Consider the following 20,530-nt stretch of genomic DNA (forward strand, 5'->3'; position numbering starts at 1 on the left):
GAAAACAATTGAAAATGTGTACATTATATGAATTTAGTTTCATGCAAGCAAATGTGCAGGTTATTCTTTATTTGTTGACTGTATAACAGTCTCATAGGATGGAAAAAAGGGGGGAAAAAGGTGTTTTTAGTAAGGTATTCATAGTCATATTATAAGAATGCAATTTTGTAACGAGTAATTTAGTGTACTTGGGGTTTTTAAAAAAATAGTCCTTTTATTTTTTCAAGCTTCATGTTTATTTGCTGTGTGTATAGTCACGTAGTTGTTGGAAGTTTGTTGAGGAAGGGCAGGGTGGAGAGAATTTGGCATTCCATATGCAAACATGTTTGGAAACAGTACATACTTTTGGTTTGCACGAGTAAAAAGAGAACACAGTGGCTGTCAGTTTAGTCCTGCGTGTTGATGCTGGGTGATAAGCACCACAGCAGTGAATCAACCAGGTGCTCCAATCCACCCACTTATTAGGAAGTTTTCTCAGCTATGCCCTTCAATTAAACTCCCTGTTTTGCAATAGTAACTAGGTAGCATTTTTTTCAGACAATTAAACAATTATATTTGCATTAACATTTTTTTTTAAATGAATGCAAACCTAAGACACCAAACAGTAAAGAGAATACATACAGTACATATCCATGCATCTTTTCGTAGCTTGTTGCCAATACAAAATATGAACATACAGTTATATCAAAAACATACTCATATATTTATTGATCATTTATTCATTTAGCTGACTTGCACCTGATTAGTTATTTCCATTCACATTAGAACACAGTCTTTGCATTAATTTTAATATTAGTACAATGACTACCAACCAGTGAGAAGCCACTTTTGTGGGAAAGAAAAAATCAGCACCCAGTTCTAAAGCATCTGAAATGTCCTGGATAATTGATTTCTGATCAATATCTGATCTGCTTTTGTATGCTTTAGAACCCTTAATAAAACCAATGTCACACAAACAGTTCTTCCCTGAGAGCAAATGGGATAAAATAGTATTTGTTTAGACTGAGCTGATGACAGAATATGGGTTTCAGGAACCATGTACATTGAGTATCAAATATAACCTTTGCCTAGCGACAGTTCACATAGCTTCCTTATAGTGGAAATACAGTATTGTGTGATGATGGCTTTTAAATAAAAATCAACTGGATAAAAAAGAATCAGAGTACATTATAAAAGCATGTAAAAGTAAATAAGTAGAAAATATTTTCAGAATCCTAGAACACTCAATACACTAAGGAAAAAAAAACAGTAAGTCATTTTGCACCTTTTGAAACATGATAACTACAGTATGTTGTAAAAGTGTATCAAAATAGGCATTTTTTTAAAAATAAGCAGACATATAAGCTGGTGAAAAGCTCAGTCAAATGTACACGTCTTTAAAGATAAAAATGTCATTGAGGTTACAGTTACAGTTCATGATCTAAAATGCTTATACAGTTAGTGGCTGCTAGTAAATTTCTTCAAAGGGAAGCTAATGAGGTAATAAACAGACCAAGGTGTCATAGCTGTGACATGATAACACAATACTCATCAATAAAGGTGTGTTTTCCATCAATAAATACATTAATGCTTCAGTCAAGCAAGTTGTTTTACTTTAAAGCAGATTTTTCCCCCTCCATATTCAAATAAGCAAAGCTTTACTCTGTTTACTTGCACTTTTTCTCTTGCTTCAGGCTCCTGATGGTTCAAAAGATGAATACAAACATTATAAATGTTTATTAAATGTAAAGATTAATAAAAAATAACCTTTCCTAGATTCAAATATAAAATGAGCTCAACAAAGCATTAAATAAATTAATTTGCATTTTGTACTGTACAAATGACTGTAATAATATATAACCATTTCAGGAACTTCCCAAACACATTAGCTTGATGGAAAGGCAGAAAGACAAGAACAAGAGGAAGGGAGGTATAGAGTTAAATACTGAATAAAACCAAAAAAAAACCGAACAAAAAAACATAATAATAAAAAAAAACAATTAAAAAATAAAAACAACAAAGACCTCAATTCTGACCCTATGGTGAAGATAGGGCAATTTATCTATAAAGAATACTGATGGCCAACATGTAAAGTGCAACACTCAAAGAATATTACTGAATATATTGTAATAAAATTCACTGTGCTGGAGGTCAGCGAATAAAATTCAATTTATATATTCAGATTAAAAAAAAGAGTAAATTATGTATATACCAAAATCTATCTATTCCGAAATATCGCTATATTAAAATTGTATATAGTTTATTTCCATTGACCACTAATTAATAAACTTATCAGCAAATATAAATAAATCTCCATCTCTTTTTATCATTTTCAGTAACTGGTTAGCACTGAGGTGCTATCTGAACAGTTACTACATCTCCACTTATAAATGCATTTTGACTTTTTGAAATGATGGTTTATCCTCCGTAGTGGAACAGGTCACACAGCTCAGAGGAAGTTGTTAGTGATCTGGCGCTGGTGTTCAAACAAGTCTTCAATCTCAGCACTATAGGCGTCCCCTGTGCAGGGAAAATTAGGCAATTTCACATTAGTGACATATAAATATAGTTTGTGAGATTAATTAATGTATGCTTGAGAGTTGGTGTACAATAATACGACCATACCTGCATGACAGCCGTACATAAAGACTCTGTGACCATCATATCTGCACCTACAGCGCATTACATTATTCATGAAGTCTGACTCTGCCATGTCCAGTGACGGATTTACTTCCACCTATGGTGACAAGTAATGAGGAAAAAAATCATTAATTTATTATTTAATAATTAATCATTATAATTATTTATAATTTATTATATACTTACACATTTAGCTCATTACCCCAACAAAGAAAATTAATAATGTGAAATATTAAGCATTAACTGTTTATGGTAGCTTAGGATTTGGGCTACTGATCAGTGAGGTCTTTGAGAAAGACTAATAATTAACTTTTCACATGCACCCTTTATCAATTGTGAAAATATATGCAACATACATACCAATAAGCATTTCAGAGATTGTATGGGGCCTTTTAATACTCAATATTCTAAACAGACTAAATAAAATAAAAGTATTTTTGTCTTGCTATTTTTGGACCTATTGTGTATAACGTTCAGGGTACAGGTTTATACCGTATCTATGATCATATTGAGAAAGGAATGTGAAAAAACAACAACAAAAAAAATACTCTCCATTGACCAATTAGCTGTGTCAAATGAAGGGATATTGTTGACCCACCTTTTACTGCAGCAGTATGGGATGTATACAAAAAATAGGTCCTAAAGTGGTCATATAAATTTTGTAGTTTGAGTTATGTCTCACAACAGGGGTAAACAATCACAAGCTAAAAGGCAGTAATTTCAGTGGCTATAGACCATAAAGATTTTTCTTGATTAGCATGTAACTATGTTAATGACAGAGAGAAAGTGCTTAAAAAGTCTTGCCTTGACTGCAGGATGAGGGGAGGTTTAGGGTTTAAAGGCAGGCTCATCATGAATGGCGTTTACAATTTTTACAGTACAATATTATAATACAATAAAAAAAACAGTATCCAAAGAATATAAAACTTACATGGAAAATATAATCTCCTGGCCTGACATCTGTGATATCTACCCATTGGCAGTCAATATCATGACGATATGTATCCCAACAACCCACTGAAATTCCTTGATCTCCATAGTTGTAACAGGAAAAGCGTTTCTGAAGTCCTAACGGGAAAGATGGAAATGAACCTCACATCGATATGTAATGCTGAAGATTTAAATGGTTAAAATGTATGATGTATTTACCATCAGGACAAAATGTGTCCTCCAGACAAAAACTGGCTTTGTGTCCCTCTGCCACTTTGGTTCCGTTAAGTGTGAGAAGGTCATAGTGTGTAAACACTTCGATGCTGTGGTAGTGCCTGTGAACACACCATCAAATCAATCTGTCACTAATGACTACTAAAGTAATCAAGTTGTAATTGATTACTTGCCGTATTCATTTAATAGAATTGTGTCTTGGAATTGTGTCTCATGGATTAAAACACTTTATCTTAAGGAAGCTTGGTATGTGAGTACAGAACACTGAGCCACTATAGAGTGTTTGTGAATGACCTCACTGCTGCAATATGAAGGTGTTGGCTGGAGGGTAACACCCCTTACTGAATGCTGTTGACGTCCTGGCAGAGTTGTGTTCGCAGCTCTGTTTATTCAGGTTGCCTGAATGGACTGCTTTGAAATGCATACCTCTGTGGTGTTTCTTTAAGAGATTAATGAATAAAGTATAGAAAAGGGCTATCCTGGTCCTGAACAGTTTACCTTGTTCCAACCGACTGGGTTGCTATTATTTTCAGAAAGTATTCAGATGAAGAAAACAGGTATTTAATTTATTGGCTGATTATTAATTTGACAATGTTAGTGACATTCTATAGCTGCTTGTACATTTGTATATTCACTTGAGTCTTTATTACTTTTATTAGTTTAGTTGACTATTTTCATATTATACAAAGAGACTCAAACTGTACAGAGTGAACAAAAAGTATTTATATTTGTGTGGTAAACTTAATGGGAAATTGAAATGAGTATTTCTTTATTTAAAAAAAAGAAATAAAAAAATGTCAATAGAGTCTGTCTAATAACTGGTATACAGCAACTAAGTAAAATTGAGCACTTGCAAACATTTGTTTGGATTAATATTAGATAATCTCCTACCTGAATACTTCTACAGTGAAACAGGAGACCAGGGTGATCTTATATCAAAGCTTCCATTTGAAAATACCAATATCTTGTTTAGCAACAACAAAACAATCTTGTTTTTTAAAAACAAAATTTGGTCTTGTTCCTAAGTCTTACCTATGGCATTGGTGCCATGTCCAGGATTCTCGTGAAGCTTTGGGCCTGAAGTCGGCTCTCCCCAGGTTCATGATGCGGGAGGAAAAACGCAGCAGACGCCGGTGGCCATAAGGCCAGTTCATACTTCTGGCTGAAGAAGACAGGCAGTTCTCCTCATGAGCACAGGTGAGCAAGTGAAGTGGTCGATCCTCCAGATATGCTGACTCCTGCACCAGTTGTGAATCCAACACCAGGTCGGGGGCAACTAGAGCAGGTGCAAAAACAGAACATGTAAATACAAGTTGTGTTACAATAGTTAATCTAGAACACTAAAACCAGAGATGAGAAGTAATGAAGTACAAATACTTTGTTACTGTACTTAAGTAGATTTTTCTGGTACCTCACTTCACTATTTATTATTTAGACAACTTTTTACTTTCACTCATTCCTTTTTTTACACAAATATCTGTACTTTCTACTTTTAACATTTTTAAACAAGGCTCATTACTTTTGTATTAATCTATTTGGTGAGATGATCAATATTTTTATCATTGCGCACCATTTTCAGCCAATCAGCCTGTTTCTTGTCATTGCTCAGCTTTTTCAATTTACCACTGGTGTATCATTCCTGGCTATCAGACACCACAGATGTTGGCTAGTTTACGAAGCTAACAACAAGCAAGGCAGAAGGCAACAAGAAGTATGTGGCTAACATGGATTAAAGAGAGAGAGAAAGTCAGCAATGTAAACATGACTGAGAACAAAGACATTCCTGATCACCTGATCATATATATAGTATATAGTGTTGTTCGGCCTGGTTTAGATTACAACATTTGAAAATCTTTTGTATTAATATATTAATATGTTACCAGTAAAAAATTGCTACTTTTTTAAGGAAAAGGTGTAGTCAGTACTTCAACTTTTACCAGAGTTTTTTAAAACATGAGTATCTGTACATATGTACTACAATAAATGGCACCTTTTATGCTGTGGAAATCACTGATGCTATGAGGCTGCTTTAAAACAGGAATATGACATCATGAATTCCACAGGTATTTGATCACTAAACCTTGTTGTCTCTACCAGGAGGTTAAATCTATATCATAATCAAAACAAAAATGCTTGTAGAGACAGATAAACTGTTTGGTGAAGGCCATCTCAAGTGTCTGGGTGATGAATAAAAAGGGGAGAGTGGAGCAACAACATATTTTGCATGGAAGAGTGGAACATTATCCTTCTACTAGTTTTGCTATTTGTGTTTGACTTAATGCTGTGATTATCTTCAGATTTCTTTTTCCACAAAAGGGAAATAAAGCACATTTGTAAAAAGTTTGATCATTTGTTATTATAAGACTACACAGAGCGGTTGTCTTTTTACGCTCAAAACTTCACTTATTAAATAACTATGTGTCAATAATTTTGAATTTTAATATGATACATTTTTGTTGCCTTTAAATCTTCAGTTAAACTTATATTGACTGGTCTTTCAGTCACTATAAGTTACATTACCTTCTGAGCAGGTGACTCCGGCTGCTTTGGTTCCTCCTCCACGGGGACAATATACATTGCTGTTTCGGCGACATTGCTGAATGGAGAGTTCAGTGCCCACGCAGTGAGTCCCACTCAGTAGCACTTCATGAGCATTAGGGTCCCCGGGCCAGTAATATGTGTCCTGTTCAGGTTCAGTTAATGTTCTTTAAATACTGAATAATTTGTATGCTACATTTTCCACAAACAACTACCAGCTATGATTACAGTGACCATTTATTTATTACAAATGTCCTGCCCAAATGTTCTACTTTACTTTCAGTATGAACAAAAGCCTGTGTGGCTGAATTAAATATAAACTTCATTATGACACAGATTGCTGTCAATTGCTACCTGGTTTTGCAGGAATTTGTTCTATAAGATTTCCAGAAGCATGACCAAAAAAATACAATTAACATCGTAATATGCACTTCAGAAAACCTGTGTCTTCCAATCCAACCCATTTAACATGACAGAACAACCAGTGTTTAAAACGTACGTGTTTAAAAGTACTCTTCCTCAAAAAATATGCACAACACAATCCACCCACAGATGTAACTGTGGCAATGTTTAGAAAGGAAAGAACAAGTTAAGCATTCAGTAAATGCTGGGAAGTGTTGCATTCTTAATCAGTACCATGTGCTACACGTAAACTCACCTGATGGGCACGTGCAGCAAAGCCAAAGCCCAGCTGTCTGCACACTACCATTGCCTCGTTAATGCCCCAGTTCTCACTGCACACTGCTCCCCAGCGCTTCCTGCCCCCAACCTCCATTAGCACTTCCACCCGGCCTTCTGACACATCTCTGCCTCCTACTAACCGCACCTGACACACACACACACACACACACACACACACACACAAACACACACAGATTTAATGTATACATATTGACAAACATATATTCACAATGAATCAACAAAAATCATTATTAAAGTGCAAATGCAAGGTGTTAAAATCAGCTATGGCCCATGCTTCAATGAATATTTTAACACTCTATTAAACTTTCCAGTAGCAAAGGAAAAACATACCCCACATGAATTTAAAAGCAATACACAGACAATAAAACCTCTGCTGACCAGCAGTAGCTTAATAACTGCCATTTTTACTATCAGTCTTAATCACTAAAGGCTTTCATAACTCTACGTTTGTCATGCTTAGGAATTTTTTTATTGTAAAATAAAGATACAGATTACTTTTTTTTACAAGCACCAGTACAAACATAATGTGACACCCAAGAAGTCTGGGAGAAAATGTACTCACTGTGGTTTCAAAGCCTGTCTTGGGAACATTACATTTGACAGATGCATCTTGGGTATGTTTGAATGTCCAGGGCTGAACTTGTTGGAAATGGCAATCCAAGATGGAGCGCTCTCTTCCTGTACATTGAACCGAGTTTATATGGATTGGCCCGGTTCCTGTAAAATATCAGAAAAGAAAAACTCAAATATGGTTTCCATCACTTTTGTGGTTTCTCTCAGCCAGCTTAGTAAAATCTTGTGCAGAGCTGGAAGATATATAAAATAATAATCACTTATGTACTACTTAAATAATGAACTATTGCTGCTGGTACACTTTGCTATAAGAATGCGCTAAGATTCTACTGAATATACGTAAGAAGTTTTCAGGCATAAAGTTTATTCTGTATGATATTTGACAATAAAATAAAATGATCATGCGTGCACTTGAATTTGTTGAATGAGCTCCTTTGTGTAAATCTTTGTGATCTTTATTTTATATCTATATACACATTAAGAAGATACGAAATGAGAGATGAGTTCAACATTTGCCAGTTAAAGAGAAACAATGGCAGCCAATAATATTCTTCACATCTCTTGACATTCAGTTATTATCATTAATGTATATAAAGCAAACAATGTCTGCTTCTTCGTGTTAATCATTTTTGTTCTTTCAGAACTGTGCTTAATAGATAGTAAGTATCAGCTCAGTCTGTCATCCATCTCATTTATAACTAACAGATTATTTTCTTCATTGGATTGCTTTCAACAAATACGTGGCTAGACAACCCTTTTAGAAGGTGGAGGTCTGAGAGTGGAAATCATCACAAGTTACATGGTGCAAATGAGGTGAGATGACTATGAATAAGACTAATGTGAGAGAGGCGTAATCATATGTTTTCTTTATCTTTCATTGCCGCAGAAGCAGTTTAAAAAAAAATGCTGGTCAGAGCTTTGGGGAGCGGCTATGGACAAAAGCGGTTGTCTCAAATTGCAGTATGGTGTGTTTTGTTAAATTCTACAACTCATCAAAAAACCATTTTCAACCCAGCCAGTGAAATCTCTACCAGTTGTTTACCTCCTGGGACAAACACAAGAACCACACTATCTAAATGGAGACTGCACAGAGACAAGTTTTTCCATCGTTCTGGGAAACCATTTGAGCATGGAGGGAATCACAAGAAACCGGTTAAGGACTTGAGGTTACAACTGGATGTATACTTCATTGAGGAAATTACATAAGGACAAATATACACCATTGGTAAGAAGTGGAAACTGATACTCATTCATTTTCCCTGTAATTTTGGCAATTGATGATGTAATTAAGAATAGCCTTATAAAGAATGTTTCCTCTAGTAACTTTACATGAATTTTACCTTAAAAATAATTAAGAAAAAAGCGATATCACAGCAAGGGATGATGAAAGGGATGATGATTGGATTCAAGAAATACATCACAAATTACTAAACAGTCCGAATAGTTGTTTTGTTCAACTTTAACCAATAATTCTGAAGAATAAACATGACTTTCTAGAAAATCTTTTTCTATCCATAACCGTAAACAACTGGCATTCCGCTTCCAGTAATAGCTGAGTATACAAACTCTATACAAGTTGTGTTTCTTTTGAGTGAATGTCATGTTAAAACTGTTAAACTACACATTAGATTATATTTATTTTAAGATTATTTGAAGACTTTCTGTGGTTTGCTGGCATCACAGCAAGTAAGTAACAACTATGTAAGCATGTTATCCCAACTTTCACTTTCATCTTGAGACTCACCGCTACAGAGGGAGCTTTCTACAAAGTCCAAAATGCGTATGCACCAAAGAAAATGCTTGTGCAGTGCAACTGTTTACCGTTCATGAATGCAACTCAGAAAGACTAATTCATGAATCCACACCCAAACACTCACACCCACTTTTCCAATAATGACCACAATTGGTTAAATTCTGACTCAGTTATAGGCAGCTGAGTCAAACAAATCCAAACAAAATGACTAATTAATCCGTTACAGAAATACATCTTAACCTGCCTGTAGAAAATGTGAATGTGTTGGATCATTAATTGCAGAAATGGTGGCAATGTATTTTAAAATAATCACTTAATCTTTGGGCTACAGACTAGCCCAAATGCGCAGCAGCCAACATTTGATCATAATTAAAACCATGGTTTCTGAGAAAGAGTTATTTGAAGGTCATGGCTATTTTAGTGTAATATCTGTACAACACTATAAAGATCTGCTGAGTACAAATACCTAATTTAATAAATTGGTAAATTGTCACCAATTTTTATTTAGTTATATCGTTGTTAAAATAAAATGCCATATTTAGTTATTCTATAATTATGTGTAAATTCAGTGCTACGTAATAGCGCTTAATTTAATTTCAATTGCTAATTTAGTTGGAGGCTGGAGTAGCTACAATCTCATTTTGGCTTAGTCTATGTGGTCTAGTCTTTTTATTTTAATTTAGTTTATTTCATTTGCATTCCAATTTTAGCAATAATTATGTTCACAAAGGAGCCTAGAATACCCTAACCAGCAAAATAGAGGTGACAGTGGCATGGAAAAAAAATATCTCTGAAAGAGCACAATGTTAAAACCCATATACGCTTCGGTTTCTACACAGTTTCTACACGAAAAGAACAATTCCACTACTGTGTTGCTCTAATTGGGTTGGATTGAGAAAACAAACAAAATGTGCAGCAACACAAATCACCTTTTAAAAAGAAAAAAAAAAAAGGTGGTTCATTTAATAGCCATGAAATGTTACCATTTGGATGACATAACTAAGGACAGCCCTAAAGAACTCCTTCTACAATAGCAATACACTATTTAGGGTCATGGTGGACTGAAGGCCTGTTCAGTGCACATTGTGTATGATGTGGGAATATACCCTGGATGGGCCACTAGTTGCTGGATGTAATGCACACATTTATTGACACATAGGAGCAAATGAATGTCATTTAACGGCATGTTTTTTTAAAAAGTGGGAAAACAACTTTCTGAATTGCTCCACCATTTTGTCACATTGTGTAGTAATAATAGAAAAAGTGGGAAAAGTGGTCACGATCTCAATGAAAATGTCATGAGCTCAAATCCCAAGCTGCCAGTACTGTGCACTAAACTCTAAACTGCTTATTGATGAAATATATGTATAAATGAATTCATCTAAAATATGATGCTACAAATGTCACTTTAAAACAAAATAGCTTACCTTGTCCCATGTAGGCTCCAGTTAGGGCTTCTTTGGCAGTACCAAAACCCAATTCTCTGCATACCACACTGGCAGAGACACGATCCCAAAGATGATCAACCACAGTTCCCCACTTTCCTTCACGCAAAACTTCCACCCTGCCTTCACCCAAGCGAGGTCCTGACTTCAACCGCACTGCCGGCTAGGACAAAATACACAACGCAGTATTTGTTTTTATTACTTCCTTATTGAGAGTCATTATAATAACTCAGGCTTTGAGCTTTAGAATTATCCAAAAAACTAAAAAAATTCCTTATTCTCACACCCTGTGTTTTACAAAACATTTTACCCCAGAATGAAAGTAAAATAGGCATACCTTGATCAGATGTGAGGCTTGAGGCCTCCCTGAGGACATGCGTGAAAATTGTGGCCCAGGTTTGCAGTGGACCACTACATAGCGTCCATTTTTACATGGGGTAGTACTATGAGGAATGGAGAGCTGGGCACGGCACTCTGCCAGGCTGGGTTCTGTACCAAGGCAATGCATTTTCTCCACCCAAAAACTCTTCTTTTTGGCCATAAAACTTAGCCTGTGGGAAGTGCAAGGGAGCGGTCGAGTCTGGTTACAATGCGAAAAAGGTGCAGAGGCATGAAATTTATAGCACAGATGTTAGTTAGTGCCCTGTGAGATTTAGCTCATTAAAACATATTTTTACTACCTTGGAAAGATAGAAACACCTAAGAACTTAAAGAAGTCATACCTGGTTGATGGATCCTTGACTTTTTCATCCCATATTTTTCTGTAAGAACATAAAGACAATGTACTGTATACTGCAAGTCAGGGTGCCTTTATTTTAATTGTGCTGCTTACAATCACCCAAACAATAAAAAAATTTAAAAAATAAAAAAAAATAAAAAGGATTGTCACTAATTAAATGGATACATATATATATATATATATATATATATATATATATATATATATATATATATATATATATATATATATACATATACTCCCAAACAAAACCATCTAGGAATATGAAAGGATGTGTGGTTTTGTGGTAGACAAAGTATGTAGGTGCATGTGTGGTTTTGTGGCAGACAGCTTCCGTAAAGACATGTTGTTCTTGTGTCTTGACCAAGTCATTCCCAGTTATACTCTTTTATACAGGATATTTTTGATACAGCCAAAATGTCCTGTGTTTGCATGAAAGGGTTTAAATAGGTTTTTGGAATTTTCAATGCCTAAGGTCACAAGTGCAAAACTATTAAATATCTGTGTACATGTGGAACAACTGTCCATACCAACAGTTAGAAAAGTTTTTAACACTCAGTTTACTCAAAGTCCCATATCCGCTCTGTACTTATCAAATGTTCAACTGTAAACCACATAAGTGTTATTTCTAGAAATGGCAGTTGAAACGGTAACACTTAGCAAGGATAAGATCAAGCAGTTTAGTTATGTTTATATTCACCTGAAAGAACAAACAGAACAATTCACTTTGCAAATATGGGTGTCACTGCTAGGAAATAGGATAATGTAAATACCAATATACAGCCAAATAGACACATGCAGTTTTAGTCTACAAAATCGTTTGGTCTGGGAAAAACTTTGGTCTGAGAATGCTTTCAAAGTTGTTGATTGAAAAAACAGACATTTCTAACAGCATGAGTGTCCTAGAATGGGAACGGCAAGACTGCCCACAAAACAAACTGACCTTCAATGAGTTTTAGATGACCGGATTTAAAGTGAAAAAAAAAAAATCACAAACAATCCTGTGTAAGAGAAAACTCCTTTTAAGAGAACCTGCTGCCAGTGCAATACACATCAGACATGTAGTGTGCGTCATAATTCTTTATCATCCTCTGGCCAGGAAAACTTTCTCTGTTATTGTGCTTTATATGATTTTATCATGGTTAATCTACTGACATTTTGTAGGACAAGTCACAAAAATGTATCAAATGCTGGTTAAAGCAAATATTGTCTGGTGCATGATAAAAATAAGTATGCTACAGTCGATACTGGAGAGCCACAGAAAACCCATGGCTGTTAAATTTGTGGCTAATGACAAAGGCATTATTGTAAATTTAGTTTTCAGGAGGCCATTCAGTTAAATTATTCCTATAAAATATTTCCTAGTTAAAACTGACTAGACAAATGAAGTTTACAGCTGCCAGAGTTTTTGGCAGAAAATCTCTAGGAAAAGTCTGTGATCTCTGAACAACATAGCCAAATGAATCAATCCCACACACACACACACACACACACACACACACACACACACACACACAAGGATTCCCTCTGATTGTTTGTTCACAAACTCACAAACTGCAACCTCCTTAAGTGTTAAGGCTTGAGGGTAATGTGAAGAGCTGAATGAACTATTCAGTCTACAGTCCACCAGACATATCTTCTCACAGGATTGTGTTTAAATTTGTTCTGACAGTCTTGTCCTTGAAAATACCCACCTGCTCATGTAATTAGTCTTAGAGTTACACCCTTACTTTATTACTGAACCAGCAAAGCTTAATGATAGGGAGGGCTAGTCTGTTTTGACGCAACAATCACGCTACTGTTTTTAGGCATCATTTGAAATACACTCACACTCTCTCTTCTTTACTGAATCTCACTTACATTGTCTGTTATTGCATGCATCACTGAATGTCTATTCTGAGAAAATCCTCTGTACTTTAGAACTGTAAATGTTTAAATATATGAATAAAATAAATTTATAATTTAGTTTTTACATTTGATAGTTAGGCAGAAAATGTCTTATGTAATATCATATTGGGAAAAAAAATTTTCTGTGTCATGTTCTCACTGCAGTATCATAATTACCAAGCTGTTTTAGGCAAAGTAATAAGTAATGAAAATATCCAATGCAGCAGCCGTAACACTGGTAGAATTGTTGACCAGCTGTTAGAGTACATGATCATTACATCATGAGTGTTAGTCTCAGTATGTTGCCTATAGTTAAGTTATTGTAGACTCACCTCACTAACTGTTATATAATTTGCTGACAGCAGTCTTTCGAATTCGAATCCACAGTTGACAGCTACTTTAAAGCAGCACACAAAGAGATACACATAGCCCAAGAAATTTTAGCTTAAACCAATAGCATAATTACATTTTATGAGGGGACAAATCGTCCAATTCAAATTTATTGCCAGCGAGGCCTTTTAAAAATATATACATACATTTATATACATATAAACAGTGCTTAATTCTTCTATATGCATCTAATTTGTACCCAAATAGATGTCCTAGTCCTGAAATCATGATTAAAAGGTATGACAATACATTAAGTACTGCAAGCCTACAAGCAGACAGTACTGACCAACAAAAATGTTAAATTGATACCTGACTATAAAAGAACTTAAGCAATAGGATAATTAAAGCAAACAGTGGTCTAAGTTTTTCAATCCCTATGTGGTGAAACCAAGAGTCTGGCGCTGACACAGCAGGCCATACAGCACAGCTATAATTGAATCTCCGTTTTCCCTGTACACGAGAATCTCAGAAATCCTCAGCTCCTCAACATGTAATTACAGTATCTTCAGCAAAGCACCCAACAGAAGGTGGGTGGAGCTACCTGGATTGAGACGCTGAGTGGGCGAATGAAGAATTTGCCCTGTCTGCCTTGGTCGAGTCTGGAGCTACGTGTTGTACAGACACGTACAACATGGTGAGGTCAGGAGGTGGGTGAATTTTATAATACAAACTCAAGCAGTATAAATTGAGAATGCCATTAAAAAGTCAGCCATTTGTATAACTTTAGATTACATCAGATTTCACTGACCTCATCATAAGCTCTTATTGTAGTTAAAACACTCCTGCCTTTCTAGAAAAAACCTTTCATTATATCTGACTTAAAGTAAATGTTTGTCAGATATAAAATTAGTTTTTCCATACTTTTTTATTTAAAGAGAAGAATGCTTTAGGTGCAAATTCAATGTAATAACTACATCCAAAATAAGACCCAAAATTACAAATGTCTAAACTCCAGTAGAAATAATCACAGTTTTCAAGAGAAAGTTTAGGGATATCCATCTTAACATAAAACACATAAGATCATCATATTTAACATATATTTATCTTTAACTTCTCTAATTGCAATAAGTATTGCTTAATTGTTGGAAATTACTGTATGATAGAGAATTCTATGAATAAATACTATTTAAAGTGCGGATATTTCTGAGAAAAAAAAGGCCCTGGACCTCCTCAGCTGCACTTCTATCCTGTATTTATGTTCTAGAAAAGGGATCATTCTAAAGGCCTAAAAATACATTTCCTGTCCATGTGGCACTAAGAGTGGATTCTTGGGCCACCACACACTGCCATAGATTGCCACTTAAGCTTTAACATATGTGCTCATGAACATATTAGACGTCCTTTAAAAATCCTAAATCACAAACCATTGCTCACAGAGATGTGCATATTGGTTTTTAACAGAACCCAGATACTAAATTTAACCAATGATCTGTTTTTAAAGTTTAGCAAGTACAGAGTTAATAAAATTGCAATTCCTTTTTGAACTCTGGCTGAAACAAGAATCCTTGCAATCTAATATGTGATGCTGTTGTATTATATTCCATACCAGCATTCTAAATGGCCCACGACAAAATGTAGCAACTGATACTTATCACTTTTTGCATACTATAAATGACTCTACTCTTTTGGTAACTTTAAAGCCTTACCACAAAAATGATTGTGAAGAAAGAAACACTCAGTTTGCTGATTTAGGCAAAAAGCTTATACTCTTACTAATGCTTTTATTTCCACAATTGCAGTTATCATCAACCATCCCTTTTTGTATATGAGCCAGCTAGATAATATATTGTATGTCATGTCACTTATGTTTCAGTGACATGCTTTAAGAATGATACAACTTTAACAATTTCTAGGTTGCCAGAATGCTTGACTAATAACTTCAGCTGAACTTGCTGAAATTGCAGCTTTTCAATACTGCTGTGCACTATAAACTTTCAGTTGCAATTGTCAATTATAATGTACCTAAATGGACCATAATCGCTTTTTAGAGTAAAACTGTGAAGGTAAATGGACTTCAGGTAAAAGATGTGTACTGCAGCCACAAAAGATATTCCCTTGAGGATACCATCGTGTGTGTGTGTGTGTGTGTGTGTGTGTGTGTGTGTGTGTGTGTGTGTGTGTGTGTGTGTGTGTGTGTGTGTGTGTGTGTGTGTGTGTGTGTGTGTGAAAATTCATCAGTTTTATTTCAAACTGGTGGCTATAATGAATTCATACTAAAAAATGAATGTGGCTTGAAATATGATGTGTTTCCAAAGTCTATATTATATATATATAAAAGCATTATATCAAAGTTCTGTGAGAACTGAAACAGCAGATTGCTGGCAAAGTAAATGCAGGTAAATATAAAGCTTGAATGTGTATTTTAGAATGAAAGTCAGGAGGGTCACAGCTAACAAAGCCATTAGTATAAGAAACAGATGCTCTATGTATTACAAAACATTTTGTGGTATTAAATTGATTTTGTCCTGCACGAGCAATCGAGAAGGATATTAGGCATTTCACCAAAAACCCCAAGTCTTATGCGAGACATTTTATCTCCAAAATTGGGTGCACAGATAACACCAGTAAATTTTGAGCAACCTTTAAATCACTGCCTAAGTGTTCGTGTTTGTAAGAGGTGCCCAGAGGAAGAAGATAAGACAAACAAAAGACCTGCTCCAGTAAATAGAAGAGGTGACTTGAGGGCATGTTATGCAATACATCTTCTCTCCTTCTTTCCATTAAGAGCATAGAACCATAATCAATACCTGTCGGGAAAACTTTCTGACAAGACAAGCGTATTTGAAGCAAATCCCTTTTGTACAACTTGTCACAATGAATTATTATTTTTTTTAAATTAACAATTATTAACCACCTAAAACACATTAACAACTGAGCAATAATGTATTTAGTGTCAGCCTTCCTACACAAACATTAAGAAATATAAAAGATAAACCTACTTATAAGCTTTTATGTTAGGCTGCAAAGCTTCAGGGAATCCCAGCATGCCACACACCACCCTGCTGCTGTTCAGACTCCAGCCTTTGTCACAGACCTGCCTCCATCTTCCAGCATGCTTTACTTCCACCACACCCTGTGTCACTAATGCACGTTTCTTCGTAGTCATCAAAACTGGCCGCAGTCGAACTTCCTGAATCTTTACTTTACTGCTAGGCTGAAAACAAGGCAAATGGTTTGGGATGTTTTGAGGATGTTTTGAGATGCCAGTTATGGTAATTTAATAAGAAATATTTAAAACAGATAAAAAATATATCTCTCATTACATAGTTCTACAAATTAAAAAATGACTGCCATGACAAGAATTTATTGTCTGCAATAATTTGATGTACATATTACTTCAAGATTTCAGAAATGAGTTTGATAACAGACTAATCTGTGAAAATTGTCTAAACAGAAAATACATCTTTAAGATGAAAATAGGAATGTATGTCATTCCAACTCTTACTTCTCTTAAGATAGCACTTGCATTAAAGTTCACATGATGTGTAGAGATGCATCGGCCTCTCTGGCTGCTTACCGGATCATGTGACTGGTGTCTGCCCTGCCCGGGGGCTCTTGAATTCGAGTAGATATCATGCCACTGGTTTGAGGTAGCAGCATTGCTTCTAGTAGAAGAGCTTCTTCTAGGCCCTCCAGAAACCATTTGGTCAAGTCTTCTCTCAGGATTACACACTACACCAAGGTCCTCTGAGTGTTTGCAGTCATGGACGCCCCATCCATTTGACTTGCACTCTTTCACTGATTTCTCTGAACCATCACAACGCACATTATCCATCCAAATAGGACCTGTTAGTGCAAAAAAAAATTCAGGAATGTATCTAGAAATAGCATCAGTGGCATGACTGGATAGAAAATGTGGTGTTATATGTGGACATTATATCGTGCAGAGCAAATACAAAAACCTGAGACACGTCTCTATAAACAATACATCAATAAAAGCAATGAAGGAGTATTCTCCTGAAGCTGTCTGAGAGAATGTAGAGTATTTGTTAGATGTGCAGAATGAAGCCTTTGTTTAGTTTTAATGATGGTGCTGCCTGGCCAAGTAGTGTTATACTTGCTTTGGTTTACTGGGGATCTTTATGGTAGCCTTAAAGTTAAATTATAGGGCAGAGTAGGTCAATGTAAAGAACAGCAAAGTTAGACTTTCACACCGGTGGGAGGAAAGTTGTCTTTAAAAGTGTTCTAACGTTATATTTATGACAGTCATTCTAAAAGACTGTAAGTGGGAAGGCATGGCATCTGGACTTGTGGTATAATCTTAAATATGTTTCGCCACCCATCACAGATGCTTTGATTTGCTACTGTTTGCTGTTTTCTTACACTTCTACATAAAGCACTACAATCCCAAGAAGGATAAGTTCTATCTATCTATCTATCTATCTATCTATCTATCTATCTATCTATCTATCTATCTATCTATCTATAAATAATAATAAAAAAAACTGAGTCTAAGCAGATGTTAGCTTTGGTCCTCATTACTCACCATCTCCCTCTCCATATCTGGCGCTGTGTGCCCATGTGATGGCCCCTCGGAAGCCTAGTTCTCTGCAAACCACATTTGCCAATTTAATGTCAACCTCGTCATCACACACAGTTCCCCATGTACTGTTGTGCAGCACTTCAATGCGACCTTCATTCTCTCTGTGACCGTTTCCCACTAAACGTACTTTGGCAGATGATGTGTGGCCTAAATTAGCAGGAGAGCGCGGGACTGCAAGAACAGTTACAAGAAACATGGAGCTCCAACAGAGACAGACAGCCAGTGCCATATTATCAGCACTCCTGAAAAAAAAAGTATTCCAAGTAAATGGTGTTAATCTTATTAAGTTCATCATATTTGTTTTTTTTTTTTATTATTTTAATGGACATAACTGTCAGAATAGTATGAGGTTCTACATCCAACACAGACTAGCAAGTGCTTATTACCATTCATTCATTCATTCATTCATTCATTCATGGTCACAATAGACACTTCTGTATTTCTAATTCACCAATGTTAATTGTTTTGGGGTTTTTACAGTGGGAGGAAACCAGGGAAATCTACATAATGAAAAAAAATTAAATAAAAACAACATAAACCCTTTACTAATATAAAAAACATATTTGATTGTTATTGGTATTACACATTATGCTGGAGTTTCAGGTGAAATATCACCAGATCATTTTAAATACAAGTCTGAATTAAGCCCTTCAATTTGTAACTTATCTGTTTTTAAATTGCTAACTTTTTTTGTATTTATACAAATATATTGCATAACTTATTCAGCAGTAGGCTCTTTAACAAGTACAGTTTTACTCCATTTAAATTGTTTTTAAAACTTACTGCTCCCAGTGTCTTTAAGTGTGTCTTTAAACCATCAAACAAAATGCCAACCACAGGGGTTTAAAAAACTGTCACCACAAACATGCTGGGAATTAAACCCACATAACTATCTATATATTTCATGACCCGCAGATGCAGGCAATATAATTAGTAACACAAACATCTTTCTTTAGCCCCTGCTAAACAAACCCTGAAAGAGAAAGCCATGTGTAATAAGTGACTCTAGTAAATTGCAAGTGTAATGCTAATCAACAGGTTTATTAAACTTTGTGAATCCAAAATTACAGTAAAGGATAAGAAAAAAATCCAAAAATGAGCAGTACAATGTGCAAAAAAACCTCACACATCCACTATGGCCAATATTGTTCACATTTCAGATTTAAAAAGCAAAGCAAAGGTTTTCTCACCTTGAAGCCACACCAGAATCACATGCGTCCCTGATCAGGATAATGTGAATGAAGAAAGGAGTGCACTACTAAAAAGAGGTCCTCACTCACTCTGTTCCTTTCCTTTCCTTTCCTTCCTCCCTCCCTCTTTCCCTCCATCACCATTTGGTCCTCCCACACATGTCCCTTTCTCCAACTCACATTTCAGTCCAATTAAGCCAACCATCCATTTACTTGTAACTACATGGATTAAAATGAAGAACCTTCACTCTTGAAACTAGCAGGAATTATGGAATAAATAGTAATAAATAAATTCTTAATTTTTATGATGGTAGCTTGAAATCATTGCATCCAAATCCAAAAGTTCATTTAAATAAATATATATTTATATATAAGTTTTGAAAGACGTGTAGGCAGTGACATTTTTCTAAATATATCACTTGTGATCAAGACATCAACATGAGCTGTTTGGTTTTTTTCCCTTCAAATTATTTTTATTTTTTTACATTTTCCCAGCAATATTTTCATTTTCATTAACTAAACACTACTGTTCCTCCAAAACATGGTTAATTAGTATGTCTTATTTGTTTCTCAAGGATAAGAGAGAAACTGTTCCAGCAATCGAATATTTGCTACCTGCTTTCAGACATTTATTTGTTTTAAAAAATATTTTTGCACATACCTGTTTTGAAAATAGCCAGCACTATATATTATTAAAACATATGAGTGAAAGGATTGTAGCTGAGTAAAGCTTTTGCTGTTGTTGTTAAAGTATTTCAGGTTTACAGAAAACCTCACTGGGACTCATTTAGAGAAACAGATGTATTCATAGCAATTACATTCCATCAGCTCGAACAAGGTGGGTGTAGAAGGTGAACAATATTTACTATGAAGACTTAATTCCACTCTGAGGCAGTAGGGCAAACAAAAAAAAATAATAAAATAAAATACCATGCTGTAAAAATGTTTCATCATTTATAATTTGGCAGGTTGTTAACTAATATCTAC

General features: G+C 35.2%; 1 protein-coding gene across 1 annotated transcript; it reads right to left on the reverse strand.

Moving 5' to 3' along the window:
* Window positions 1-265: 265 nt before the first annotated feature.
* Window positions 266-19,619, reverse strand: loxl4 (lysyl oxidase-like 4). Its single transcript, XM_046862846.1, has 15 exons — window positions 19,544-19,619; window positions 18,297-18,595; window positions 17,328-17,596; window positions 16,750-16,964; window positions 11,517-11,555; window positions 11,132-11,345; window positions 10,777-10,957; window positions 7,586-7,740; window positions 6,980-7,147; window positions 6,304-6,466; window positions 4,816-5,059; window positions 3,769-3,884; window positions 3,551-3,687; window positions 2,605-2,716; window positions 266-2,499 (listed from the first exon to the last, which is right to left on the reverse strand). The coding sequence occupies exons 2-15, from the start codon at window positions 18,580-18,582 to the stop codon at window positions 2,429-2,431; spliced, it is 2,370 nt and encodes a 789-aa protein (XP_046718802.1). The 5' UTR covers window positions 18,583-18,595; window positions 19,544-19,619; the 3' UTR covers window positions 266-2,428.
* Between the last annotated feature and the right edge of the window lie 911 nt (window positions 19,620-20,530).

The sequence above is a fragment of the Silurus meridionalis genome, chromosome 2 (genome assembly GCF_014805685.1).
Source record: "Silurus meridionalis isolate SWU-2019-XX chromosome 2, ASM1480568v1, whole genome shotgun sequence".
Classification (NCBI taxonomy): Eukaryota; Metazoa; Chordata; class Actinopteri; order Siluriformes; family Siluridae; genus Silurus; species Silurus meridionalis.

Bases quoted from the DNA above. Each gene is read 5' to 3' on its own strand.
- loxl4 (XM_046862846.1), bottom strand. From the start codon at position 18,582: ATGGCACTGGCTGTCTGTCTCTGTTGGAGCTCCATGTTTCTTGTAACT. The intron at 7,148-7,585 runs GTGAGTACATTT...TGTGTGTGTCAG, and splicing joins AGACAGGCTTTGAAACCACA to GTGCGGTTAGTAGGAGGCAG. The intron at 5,060-6,303 runs GTAATGTAACTT...CACCTGCTCTAG, and splicing joins CGGAGTCACCTGCTCAGAAG to TTGCCCCCGACCTGGTGTTG.